The 13,620-nt window shown below is 38.3% G+C and overlaps 1 protein-coding gene across 9 annotated transcripts in view; it reads right to left on the minus strand.

Moving 5' to 3' along the window:
• PEX5L (peroxisomal biogenesis factor 5 like) overlaps positions 1-6,503 on the minus strand; it is a 242,110-nt gene extending 235,607 nt beyond the window's left edge. For 6 of the 9 annotated variants that reach the window (XM_004038056.5, XM_055381833.2, XM_055381831.2 and 3 more), the window contains exon 1: positions 6,003-6,481. In XM_004038056.5, the coding sequence (XP_004038104.1) occupies positions 6,003-6,023 (21 nt within the window). In that variant the 5' untranslated portion in view covers positions 6,024-6,481. Of the gene's footprint in view, positions 1-6,002 lie in introns of all 9 variants that reach the window. The other 3 variants (XM_004038055.5, XM_055381829.2, XM_004038053.5) reach the window with 1 other exon arrangement.
• Between the last annotated feature and the right edge of the window lie 7,117 nt (positions 6,504-13,620).

The following is a 13,620-nucleotide window of genomic DNA, read 5'->3' on the forward strand; positions in this document are numbered from 1 at the left end:
CTATTCATATGACATGGTTATGAATTCCTCCACCATACCAGTTGTTTTAAGAACCACATGATTTTTAAGAGGGTGTGTGGGAGTGGGGATTTTGTGACTCCCTAGGTAGATTTCTGGCATCACAACAACACCGTTCTTCTCCTGGAATTTCCATGATTCATAGATCACCATATGGCATTCTGTTTGGGGAAAATAACTTGCTACATCAAGTCTCACTTGCAGGGTTTATCTGGTTTTCCAGAGGTACGTGCACATGAGTAGAAACTTTGGGGAGTTGGGCATGCACCTGAAATTCAAACTATTTCACTTGGGTCAGGTTAACCCCATTTTGGAGCTGCTGGCGGGGATTTTTGTCTTTTTTTTTTTTTTTCAATGAAATGGCAAAACAGCCTCTTCCTATCTAAATGAGCTCATTATTTTTCATCTGTGCTATTTCTTACAGTGGTGTCTAAAAAGCAATCCAAAAGTTTGATCCATTTAGTGAAATCTTACATGGAGTATGACAATGGATATTTATCTAATGGGGTTTTAATAAAAAAATAGTATATTGGTTACTAACTAGTAAGAATCAGTCAGCATGACATTATAAGATAACATTGGCAGTGTGTTGTATTATTACGCCTTGAGCAATTGTCTTGATAGTTAATGAATAGAGTATTAACTATCTTCCTGTTTATACTCTATAATATAGTAATATATAAGCTATAATAATTTTTCTGAGCAGACTGGGAAAGAAAGTCTCATTTGATATCCCTACTAAAGGGGATGGTATAGGTGAGGTGAGGTAGAAGTGGATGAGGTGGGGGGTAAGGAAAAGGTCACTGAAAGAAACATAACCCCCACTTCATAGCACTCTGGCCTTGGATTCATGCAATAGTTCAAGATGATTTGTGTTTTATATGTTCTGAATTATAAAAAGGTGAAAAATGTTTCAGGAACTTGGTAACTAGTTTTCTCTGTCAGCATATTTGAAATTATATTTTTAGATGTCCCAAACATTCAGATTGGATTTAGGTCTCTTAATAAGGACACACTAGGCTGGAGTTTACCTTTACATTTAGCGTTAGAATTGCACACTGGTTATCCTATAAATGTATCAAGAAGGTAATTTTAAAATATAAAACCTTTTAACAGCTTTAGCTTATGTTGGAAACATGTGATCTCAATGAAAAGTGTAAAAAAGCAGCCTGCCAGATGTTTTGACTACATGGTGTATCGCATCTTAATGTTTCCAGGATTGGCAGTGGTAATACTAGAGATTCAAAATTGTAGAGTTAACAAGTTGTGTTTTAACCTTTTCTTATTCTTTACTTTAAAAAATGTTTTATAATAAAAACATTTATATGATGAAATTTTTACTTTCAAACACATGTTTTTAGGAGGAATATTTATAAACCACAAATAAAATCTACAAAGACTATATTGTGTTTCTTATAGTAAGTATATAAACTGTTGGCCAGTATGGCTGGGGAATGAAATTTTCAGATTAATCAAGTATTCTGCTAATGCATACCACAACTATTATAACTTTCAAGTGTTAAAAGCTCAACACTACATCCATACCAAACATGATTTGCATGTGAATATACAGGAAGACACTTCAGAATCTTGCTGGAGCTTGTGTCATAATTTTGATCAACAGCTTAAATGTACATGAATTTGCTTCAACGGAGTTCTAGTTAATATTTCATCATACTTATGCTCATCATTACCTATAAGATGACATTTGAGGAAGAAGACCAGGTGCCACTTGAACTGAGATAACAAAGGGGGAGAGGAAGGCAGCAGCAACCACTGACCAAAACAACACAACAAACCCCAGCACTGCTCACTCTCCTGAAAATGCCACCCCTGTTCCAACTCTAAACTAATCTCAAAGACTCGCCTCTGAAAATGTGTGTATGTGTGTGCATGCAGGTGGTTTATTGCTATTAGTCATATCTTTGCTAGCAGTTAATGCCTTAGCAAAGGGTTAAGAAAGAAAGAACACAGGATGGAAAAGGGTGAGCCGGGAGCTGCGGTTCATGCCTGTAATCCTAGCACTGTGGGAGGCAAAGGCGCGTGGATCGCTTCAACTCAGGAGTTCAAGACCAGCCTGGACAACATGGCGAAACCCTGTCTCTACAAAAAATACAAAAATTATCTGGGCATGGTGGCATGCACCTGTAGTCCCAGCTACTTGGGAGACTGAGGTGGGAGAATTGCTTCAGCCAGGGAGGCATAGCAAGCAGTGAGCCGAGATTGGGCCACTGCACTCTAGCCTGGGGGACAGAGAAAGACCCTGTCTCAAGAATTAAAAAAGGTGGTACCAGGAGGGAAAAAAGTGGATCTGTTAGAGAGCTGGAAGTACCCATGATAAATATCATCTGCTTTACAGTTTTGCTGAGGGCCTCAATTATGATAACCTACTGTTTAGAGTATTGAAAACAACATTCTACAGTCTTACCTTCAATTGGTTTCTTATGTATTTTGTTTCTAGTGAACCTAAATAAATCACCAGGGGCGAGATCTAATGTACTAACATAACTTAAATTACCTAAGCTATTCCCCTTTGTGGAGATTTTAAGAAAAATCTTAAGTAAAGTCATATAGAAAAACAAATGCAAAACTCCCCTGGGGGAAAACAAATGGCTACTTTTTGAGCTGTTAATAATCTTACAATTTTTGTCATTTAAATTTTCCTTAGTTTACGTCTTGTGAAGCTAGAGGGTGTGGAATGATTCCCCAGACAGTTTGAATAAGTCAAAAAGTCTGCTTTGAATGCCTAAAATAAAGATCAGCTACAATTACAAATAGATTTTTTGTTTGATTGCCTTCTGAAATAACTTTCTTTTATTAAAAAGACCCATTGCTGTGGATTCTTCAATAACAATTCAAAAAATCTTAGTAGAAAATTGAAATTATATTTCTCTGTATTTATACCACCTCAGAAATAAAACAGCTAGGTTAAGAAAATATTGAGAGACATGTAATAATTTCCTCTAACTGGAAATGTTAACTCAAATGCACTTAGGCAAATAATCACCTCAGCCCTGAACATACAGAGGTATTGGTGGAATTAAGACCATAGGCCCTCAATGAACAACAGAGTTTTGTCAGAACCGATGCTAAAGTATATTCAATCATCATCAGTGCCCTTGGTCAAAAGAAAAAATAAGTAAATCTAAAACAGTCACAAAAGAAGCAACCTTTGCTTCATTTACTGGGGTGACTAACTCCCCTTGGAAATAATTGGTAAGGCAGCTGGATAAAAACATAGCTCCAGGACCCTGCTCCTAAGAAATATACCTGCAGCTTTTACTATGAAACCAAGAAATATCTGTTACTCTATGCTCTATCTGTAATAGATGCCAACTTTTATTTTCTAATGAACTAGCAGAGCAAACCAAATGTGTTTTTAAAAGTCTGTGGTTTCTAAAATGAATTCAGATTCTACCATAAACCAGATGAATTAGCCATATGTATGAGAATTAATAGACTTTATCTGCAAAATCATTAAGTTGCAAAAACAAAGGCACCACAGGAGTTTTAAATTAGACTATTTTTAAGTCTTCCTGAGAACACCTGCCCCTACTTCAAACTGCTAATTTACAAAGCACTTTATTTTAAAGTCTCTTGGATACAGAAAAGAGAAGAATTAGAATACATAGCAAAAGATTGCAAACATTTCTGTTTCACTCTTGTTTTAAGGTATCAGTCAAGTAACATTATGTTTCAAATTAACTCCAAAGCTGGCAGAAATGTTAGTAAATCTGCTTATCCCTGGTCCACTTTACCAAATATGGATTCAGATTTTAATTATACACATTTTGGAGTGTTTGGAATGTGTTTCTTCTTATCTGTGATTAGAGTCAGGTACACACAGGAAGATGATAGTATCTCTGATAAGGAAATGTTATTTTGTCTATAGGCTAAACAATATTCTTTGGGGGAAGAGATATGAGTTTAAAATGTAAGCCAACAATATATTATAAATCAATCTGTAATAGGTATTTTTTTGTTGGGGGGAGCAGATGCCCATTCAGATCATACTATTGAATAACTACTAAACGTACCTACTAAGGCCTCGGAAGTTTTATGTTTAACATTAATGGTTAATAGTAAGTAGGAAAAAAGTGTTATGCTCTGAAATTTTGGTGGATGTACTGATTACAGTCTTTATTTAGTAATGTTTTAATTTAAGCTTGGCAGCAAAGATTTGTGAGTTTTACTGCAAGTCATCATATTTGCTGTTACAGCAGTGCACAAGCAAAAGACATTAAGTTGGGAGAATATGCAGAGTCTTATATTTTGTTTATTCTTTCTAAGTGAAATTAAACCCTCAGACATTGTTCCAGGCAACTCAAGTTTCAATAACATTCTCCTTTGAGATATTGAGAAAATTGAGTTAAAATTGTTTTTGGGTGCATGAATTTACCATATTGTTGCTTCGATTCTTCATTCACAGTAACATATTTTTTAAGCAACAAAAAAAATACTGTGCAAAGTTTTTGTTAATTTCCCCTTAGTGGTCAATTGTCAATTTTGTGTAAATGAACAATTTTTTGAGGGTTGACTCTATTAAAATCTTCCTGTTTTACCCTTGTGAATAAACTGTTTAAAAAACAGATAATATATAAAATTGTAATTATCATTCTTGGGTGAAGATGAAGCATAAAACTATAGTAATAATTCTTTGTTAATTTTTTCAGCAGTCATTATTTGAATTCTTCTATGTTACTTAACTTTTCAATTGGTGTAGCTTTTATAAGAAACATGCAGATCACATTGATCATATATAACATTTAAAAATATACTTCATTCACTACTTTTTGTCTATCAAATGTGATATAATTACATTAATAATTTTCAAAACAGGATGATGTTAGTCATACGGGAAATCTTTTGGAATTCTGGCACTATATATTGAGAATTCTTATAAAAATTGAGACTATGATGAAATATTGTGTTTTATTTAAAAATGGATTATAGTCCAAAAGAATTTCCCTAAGTTATTAAATCTGGGTAGTACTAAGTCATAAATATAACAACATATTTATCTATTTCCAATTGCTCTAAAAGACACAGAAGCAAAATCCTCAGTATTCATAAATGTTATACACCAGGATAAAGGCATCACACATAATGATTGTATTTGACCATCTTTGGAATGGAAAGGAAGCCCAAACATCAAACCTGATGACTAAACCATTTAGGTGCAATAAAGAGTCCAGTTCATACTTTAGAAAGCTGAGTTAGTATTTTATTTTTCTCCCAAAGCATATATCTGCCTTTATAAGAAAGAACCAACAGTATGAATGAGAACTGGAGTCAAGGTTAAAGTAATCTTGCCCAAGAGAGTAGAGTGTGTTTGCATCGGAAAGAAGCAGCGGCTCAGCTCAGATGAATATTAATAACAACCGGAGGCAGCACCTCCCCTGAAAAACATTAGAGCTCCTTGGACATGTGTTTGAAATTCATCCTCCCAAGTCATCCTGTGACTATTGGAGTAGATGGCAATGTCCCATAATGTGAAGGGGGAAAATACAGTATAAATCGTTTTTTAAGTATAACACTTTAAAAAATGAAACGAAAGTGACAGAGTGTTCTAAGTCAAGCAACCTTTTCAGACGGTAAAGGAAAAGCTTTGTCTTTCCTATTATTGTTTGCCCTTCAGTTGACATACATGCTGAGATGCATCAATAGGATTACAACGGAAACACGGTCATCTCTAGGGTTTCCTCTGTTTCGATTCCTTGATCCTGTTTAAAGAAACAGGCTCAGGGAATGCACAGAAAACAAACTTCCCCAATCGAAGTTCTGAGGTCTTCCCTCCCCTTCTCCCACCCTCGGAAACCGGTCTAGTTTTCCCGGCAGCACCGGACAGAAATGTCACGGTCATGTTGCATCACTTCACTTGTTGAGTTGTGCGAAGGCAGCACTTGACCACAGAAACTTGCTGAACCGCCTTGCTCTTAAATTAGCCCCCAAGAATTCTCTCCAGCCCTATAGAAATGTCTTACCTGCATGTGTCCCTGGTACATTCTGCTTCGGTTTCTTCAGGGCTCCCTGAGGCCACCGGATGCTTTTCCCCCGTGCTTACTTGCCCACCAAAAGAGGGGAAAAGGTGGGTGCACAGCGGGTTCTCAGAGGGTGCTCCTGAGCCCCCTGGAGCTCCGGGTACTCGGCCGGCCGGCGGCCACTCGGCAGCGCTGCGGGCTGCCGGGAACTGTTCTCCGCTCGGGGTGCTGAAAGCGGACGCGGGAGAGCGCGCAGAGAAGGCGAGGAGCCGGGTCGGCCAGGCTCTCCTGCAGGCGCGGGTCCTGCTCGCGGGGCGTCTCTAGAACTCACTCCTTCTTCGCCGAACTCTTTCTCGCTTCCTGCCAGGTTGCCTCATGTCTCTCTCACTCTCTGAGCTGCGAACCCCCTCCTCCCAGCCCTGACGTGAGCGCCTACACCAGCCGCCGCCGCAGCTGCCGAGCGGGGCGCGCGCCGTCCTCCCGGCCGCGTGCCTGCCGAGAGGCCGCGGGACCGGGCACGCGCGCGCGTTCCCAGGGGCCTGGGAGCGGCCCGAGGGCGGCCCCGGGCGGTGCGCGCTCCCCGAGCGCGTCCTCGGGGCTGCGCGCGCGCGCGGCGGCAAGGCGAGGTGCCGGCGGGCGGTGGTCGCGCTGGTGTACAACGCCCGCAGCGCGGCGTTCAGGTGCGGCGTCGGCGAGCAGGGCGATTCTAGCGGAGGGGATGGCCGGCTGGAAGAAAGGCGGGAAGACATGCATCGTCTCTCCGGGGGCCATCCACCGCGACTGAGCCTGTTATCCTACAGACATTATAGGCTGAGTGCAGGTGTTGCCGAAGAGTTTACTTCGGTTCTGATTCAGCTCTCGAAAGTTACCTCCTTATCACCCGTTAAATAAAGACTCCCCGCTCCCCTCATCCCCAGTTCATCGCCGAGCATTCTATTTAAAACGGCAAACCCTAGTCCCTAAGGATCTGGCATGCTTTATTTTCTTCCCTAGCACGTAACATCACCTAACATCCTTTATATTTTCCATATTTATTTTATGTATTGTCTGTCTCTCCCTCTGTACAATGTTATTTCCATGAGATCAGGGACTTTTTTTTAGGGGGGTGGAGTGTTGCACTTGGTTTTGCACGTGTGTGCACAGTAAGGTATTTAGTACTTCCTGACACATGGCAGGCACACAATAAATATTTGTTTAATGAATAGACCTTTACTACTATACACTTACACATACACACATATATGAAGAGTGCATTTAAATATGTCTCAAGTTGAGACTGGGTAGTTTGATGTGTCTACACAATAAATGTTCATATATACACACACACCACGGGGTGGTGTATACTGTGATTACCTAATTTTGTTGGTAAAAACATCTCCAATTCTACAGGGCCCTCATATTATGTACAGCATGATATCCCCAAAATATTGCATATAGCTTAATATGCTTTTTATAAAGTTTAAAAAACCCTAGAAACATCAATGTGTATTCATATATTCATATACAACAATATAAAAAGGAAAGCAGTGGAACAATGAATATAGTGTTCAGAATGTTGGTGACCCTGGGTGAGGGGAGGCAGGGAAAGAGATGGGGAAGCATTTCACTTGAAGGTTAGATGTTAATGTCTTATCTTCTATGCCGGGTAGTGATTCATAGGACACCTAATATCCTATTAAAAATTACTGTGTAACTAAATAAAATAGAACCATGTATGGACTAATGAGGAGAATGTGAAATGAACAAAAGGATGTGAAATGAACCAATTCAATGCATCTGAGGTCCTAAAACAACCAACCAAACAAACACAAAAGGACTAAGACTTGTAAGAAGGAGACATGGATTCCTATTAGATTTCACTAGTAGTTACCCTTGGACAATTTCCTTTTACTACTTTGGACATCAGTTTTTTCATGTCTAAACTCTGTATAAAAAACTTATTTTTTTTACCCTGAAAATTGAGATATGTTTATAAGCACTGTAAACTGTAAAATGCCATCCAGTTCTTATTTTATTGTTCTTTATAAGACAAAGCACAGGACTTGGAGTCAGCAGCAAGAGGTGCTAGTTCCATCTCACTACCTCACTGCTCTCTTGGGCAAGTGTACCAACTCTCTATTTCCTCAATTTTGAAATAAGACAAATATCTACCTAGTGTGCTGCACAGAGCTGCCGAGGACTGAATGTATGCAAAGGAAGTTGTAAATTACCAACCATGATATATGAATATGCAAACAGACATTTTTTTCCCAGTTCAGAAAAGATGAGGACTGATTTTCTGAGACCTCAAGTACTGCAGATTTTAAAATGGGACTAATTATCATATAATACTATCATGTTATATAAAAACTGGGAAAAGTATAGTGCTTTGATTTAAAAGTACTAGAAATCTGTGAAGTAACAATAGGGTCAAAGTTTTCCAATCCATTATATGCTTGTTATTATCTAACGGCAGGTTCAAGGAGCCAACAACCATAAAAGCATTTGGATCAGAATGGCAACTGCCTAGAGTTGAAGCTAGAACTCAATATATTCTCTTCTTAAACCTGAGTCACTTATTTCGTTACTGCCTACATTCTCAAAATCTCAGGAGTGAAAGCTTTCCTTTGTGAAGAATTCCTCTTCACACTTATTCCTTCTGTTAGAAGATAAACTAAGGCACATTAAAATTTTAAAGGGTTTTTTGAGCAAATAGCCATTCATGCATCAGGCAGCAGCAGACCGAAAGCAGTTAGGGACTCTGTCGGAAGTCGTTGAAGGGAAAGATTTTATAGGGTAAATGTGGAAGCAGAGCAAAGAAATTATTTGGTTAAAGAGGAATACTGGATTTATTTGGATCATTCTAATGGAAAGTCCATAGTTAGAGGTTAGTTTGTGGTTTCTGATTGGTTAAGCTTAACTTTCACTTTCCTAGAATATTTCTTAGACTAGGAATGAGATTTGAATTATCTTTATTTTACTCAGAACAATGCATGTCTAATAACCTAGGTCCAGAAAAATATTTTACAAAAGATTTATTTTGTAATTAAATTTGAAGACCCTTGTTACTCAAAACGTGGTGTGTGGACCAGCAACATCAGCATGTCCTGGGAGCTTGTAAGAAATGCAGACTCTTGGGTGCCATTTCTGACCTACTGAATTAGAATATGCGTTTCAACAAGATCCCCACGTGCTTGTATGCACCATAAAATTTGACCAGCACTGTGGCCTAGAAGGTTTATTTATTCATGTAAATATGTGGCAAAGCTAGCTCTTGCCTTTTGCAGTGATAACACATGAGCAACCTCAGTACCACAAGAGAAGAAGAATGCATATTGCACTCCATTTATAAAATAATCTCACTGTATTTTGAGTGGTCAGTGGACTTGGCATAAAATCATAGCACATTCAGCTTTCTTACAGCAAGAAATGTGCTTAGTACCACTGCAATTTTAATCACTGTAATACAATTAAATAATTGAGAGGTAGCAGTAGAATCTATTTTGTATTGACAAAATTTAATTTTGCTTATTAGTAAGCGAATCCTCCTGCATTTCAAATAGGTATTGAAAATTCAGGATTTATTAAATCTTTGAAAAAGCTTAGTAAAAATGATGAGGTTAGTGTTCTTGTGGACTTAAAAATCAGAGATAAGAGTCTTTTGATGATTCAATCATTCTTTCATAATCTGTATAATTCAAACTCTGATGCTGAAAGATGGTGCAGGAGAGAACAAAAGTCAAAATAATTGTAGACCAAAATTAAAATGACTAATTGGTATTTGTTGTTCAATCAGAAGGAGGAACATTTTGTTAAAGTTTGCCCACTTACCCTTTTTGTCTCTTCGACACATAGAATGAGATTAGCTGGTGTTTCAGGGCATTTGATCTGGAAAAAATTTGGGAACCCCAGGCTGCCAGGAAGAATTATGAATAATAAGAGTATGTGGACTCTGATGACGAGGAGATGGCAGCAATGTTCTTCCAAATGAACAAACAAGCTGGATGCTTCAGAGCTGGGCCTCCTATTAAACCAATTTAAGAAATTACACTATATTTGTTTACTCTTTAGGACAATGTTTTTTCAGTGATCCAATATTGCTTTTAATATTAAGTGTACTTTCTAGAGTTTCTTATTCCTGGTGAGAAAACATTTGTGAACAAAAATATTTCTTGCTTTTGACTACTCCTTTCTACTGTTGCCACTGCTATCCTAGCCCAGATTCCCTAAACCTCTTATCACTTAAAGCTAGTTTTATCACCTCCGTTCATCTCCTACGTCAACCTATCATATACATCGCAGCCAGATTAATTTTATAAAGGTCAGCATTAATCACAATGCTGCTCAGTTCAGAAATCTTTAGTGGCTTTCCATTGCCCACTAATGTCCCAAAACTTCAGCTTTTTATTCATAGTCATGGAATATCATTTGCTGCCCAGAGCAACATCCTCTTCTAGTGGCAGGAAGCCTCTTTTCTCAAGGCTCTTTGCTTTGAATAACCATCTCTTCCTCACTCTGGTCCACTTGTGTGGTAGGAAACATTTTACTACTAGGCTTTGAGGGTGCAACATAGCACCCAGGCTGAGCCAACCAGTGCATTCCGTCCCCACTGGTCACAGTTGGAGATGGGCATATTACCCACATCAGTCAATCAGGGAAATGAACTCAGCTCCAGGACTACTCGGGAGCAGATTGATTCTTCCTCTGGACTGGATGTTCTACTGATGTTAGCTTGGAACTGCCAGAATCCAGCACACCAATCCTGAAAAGAAAACCAACCTGGGGGAAAAATAATCCAGGCAGGCTCCAGGAGACAAAATTTGAGCCACTAAATAAACCACACTTAAAAGCTAGTCTAAAGTAATCTTTAAGTTATTTCAGCTAGTGCCATCTCTTTTCTGGTTTACTGGATTTTTGGTCACTTGCAACCAAAAGAATACTTATGAATACAGTGGCTTTCCATAGACTGACCCTGTCTTTTTTCAGTTCTCTATGTTCTCTACCTTTCGCAATAACCCTGCTTTTTAATTATTCCCCAAAGTCAGCCCAAGTTATACTCATACTCTTGCCTCTTCTTGGAATGTACTCTCTCTCCCCACTCCTCTTGAATAAAAGCTCATTCATTTATCAAATTTGGTTTCAAATTCCATTTCCTTCCTGAAGCCTTTCTTCATCTTCTAACTGAATACTTCTCTTTGCTGGGAACTTCTTTATGATACGCCAAATGACATTTTTTTTAAATTATAGTTTTTCTTTTTTTGTTGTTTTGGAGACAGGGTCTTGCTCTATTGTTTAGATGGCAGTGCGGTGGCATGATCATAGTTCACTGTAGCCTCAAACTCCTTGGCTCAAGTGATCCTCCTGCCTCAGCTTCCTGAGTTGCTGAAACTATAGGCATGCACCACCATGCCTGGCTAATTTTTTTAAAAACCTTTTTTGTAGAGTTAGGGTCTTTTTATGTTGCTGAGGGTAGTCTTGAACTCCTGGCCTCAAGGGAGCCTTGTGACTCATCCTCCCAAAGTGCTGGAATTACACGTGTAAGCCACTACACCAGGCCCCCCAAATTTTTCTTTTGTTTAGTTATTTCTGTGCTTTTAAACTCTCTATTAGACATAGGCAGATGTAGAGACAAGAACCTTGTTTTATTCCTTTTTATTCTTAAATAACTTATGATATCATGTATGTAGAAATACCGCCCAAGGTAATTTATAGATTCAATGCCATCCCCATCAAGCTACCAATGACTTTCTTCACAGAATTGGAAAAAACTACTTGAAAGTTCATATGGAACCAAAAAAGAGCCCGCATCGCCAAGTCAATCCTAAGCCAAAAGAACAAAGCTGGAGGCATCACGCTACCTGACTTCAAACTATGCTACAAGGCTACAGTAACCAAAACAGCATGGTACTGGTACCAAAACAGAGATACAGATCAATGGAACAGAACAGAGCCCTCAGAAGTAATGCCACATATCTACAACTATCTGATCTTTGACAAACCTGAGAAAAACAAGCAATGGGGAAAGGATTCCGTATTTAATAAATGGTGCTGGGAAAACTGGCTAGCCATATGTAGAAAGCTGAAACTGGATCCCTTCCTTACACCTTATACAAAAATTAATTCAAGAGGGATTAAAGACTTAAACATTAGACCTAAAACCATAAAAACCCTAGAAGAAAACCTAGGCATTACCATTCAGGACATAGGCATGGGCAAGGACTTCATGACTAAAACACCAAAAGCAATGGCAACAAAAGACAAAATTGACAAATGGGATCTAATTTAACTAAAGAGCTTCTGCACAGCAAAAGAAACTACCATCAGAGTGAACAGGCAACCTACAGAATGGGAGAAAATTTTTGCAACCTACTCATCTGACAAAGGGCTAATATCCAGAATCTACAAAGAACTCCAACAAATTTACAAGAAAAAAACAAACAACCCCATCAAAAAGTGGGCGAAGGACATGAACAGACACTTCTCAAAAGAAGACATTTATGCAGCCAAAAAACACATGAAAAAATGCTCACCATCACTGGCCATCAGAGAAATGCAAATCAAAACCACAATGAGATACCATCTCACACCAGTTAGAATGGCAATCACTAAAAGGTCAGGAAACAAGAGGTGCTGGAGAAGATGTGGAGAAATAGGAACACTTTTATACTGTTGGTGGGACTGTAAACTAGTTCAACCATTGTGGAAGTCAGTGTGGCAATTCCTCAGGGATCTAGAACTAGAAATACCACTGGACCCAGCCATCCCATTACTGGGTATATACCCAAAGGACTATAAATCATGCTGCTATAAAGACACATGCACATGTATGTTTATTGCGGCACTATTCACAATAGCAAAGACTTGGAACCAACCCAAATGTCCAACAATGATAGACTGGATTAAGAAAATGTGGCACATATACACCATGGAATACTATGCAGCCATAAAAAATGATGAGTTCGTGTCCTTTGTAGGGACATGGATGAAATTGGAAATCATCATTCTCAGTAAACTATCGCAAGAACAAAAAACCAAACACCATATATTCTTACTCATAGGTGGGAATTGAACAATGAGAACACATGGACACAGGAAGGGGAACATCACACTCTGGGGACTGTTGTGGGTGGGGGGAGGGGGGAGGGATAGCTTTAGGAGATATACCTAATGCTAAATGATGAGTTAATGGGTGCAGCACACCAGCATGGCACAGGTATACATATGTAACTAACCTGCACATTGTGCACGTGTACCCTAAAACTTAAAGTATAATAATAATAAAATAAAAAAAACAAAAAAATAAAAAAAAGAAAATTCTAATAATTGTAGAAAATAAATTAGAAGTATTGAAACAGTATGAAAACCAAGAAAATAAAATAATTCTAAAATAATTTATTCTGAATATGAATTTAAAATATAATTCTTTTGAATAAAATATTAATGAAACTGTCATTGATTTTATGTAGAATCACACAATATTAAGGCTGGGGAGAAAAAGCTTATAGCTCTGTGGACTGATTCCCTGCTTTTTCAAGTAAAGAATGTCAGGACCAACAAAGCCAAGTGCCTAATTCCTAAAGTGATTTTTTAATGTGAAATAAATAATTCTATTTATGAATAAATAAAGGAATTTGGGGGTATA

Source organism: Gorilla gorilla, chromosome 2 (genome assembly GCF_029281585.2).
Source record: "Gorilla gorilla gorilla isolate KB3781 chromosome 2, NHGRI_mGorGor1-v2.1_pri, whole genome shotgun sequence".
Lineage (NCBI taxonomy): Eukaryota > Metazoa > Chordata > Mammalia > Primates > Hominidae > Gorilla > Gorilla gorilla.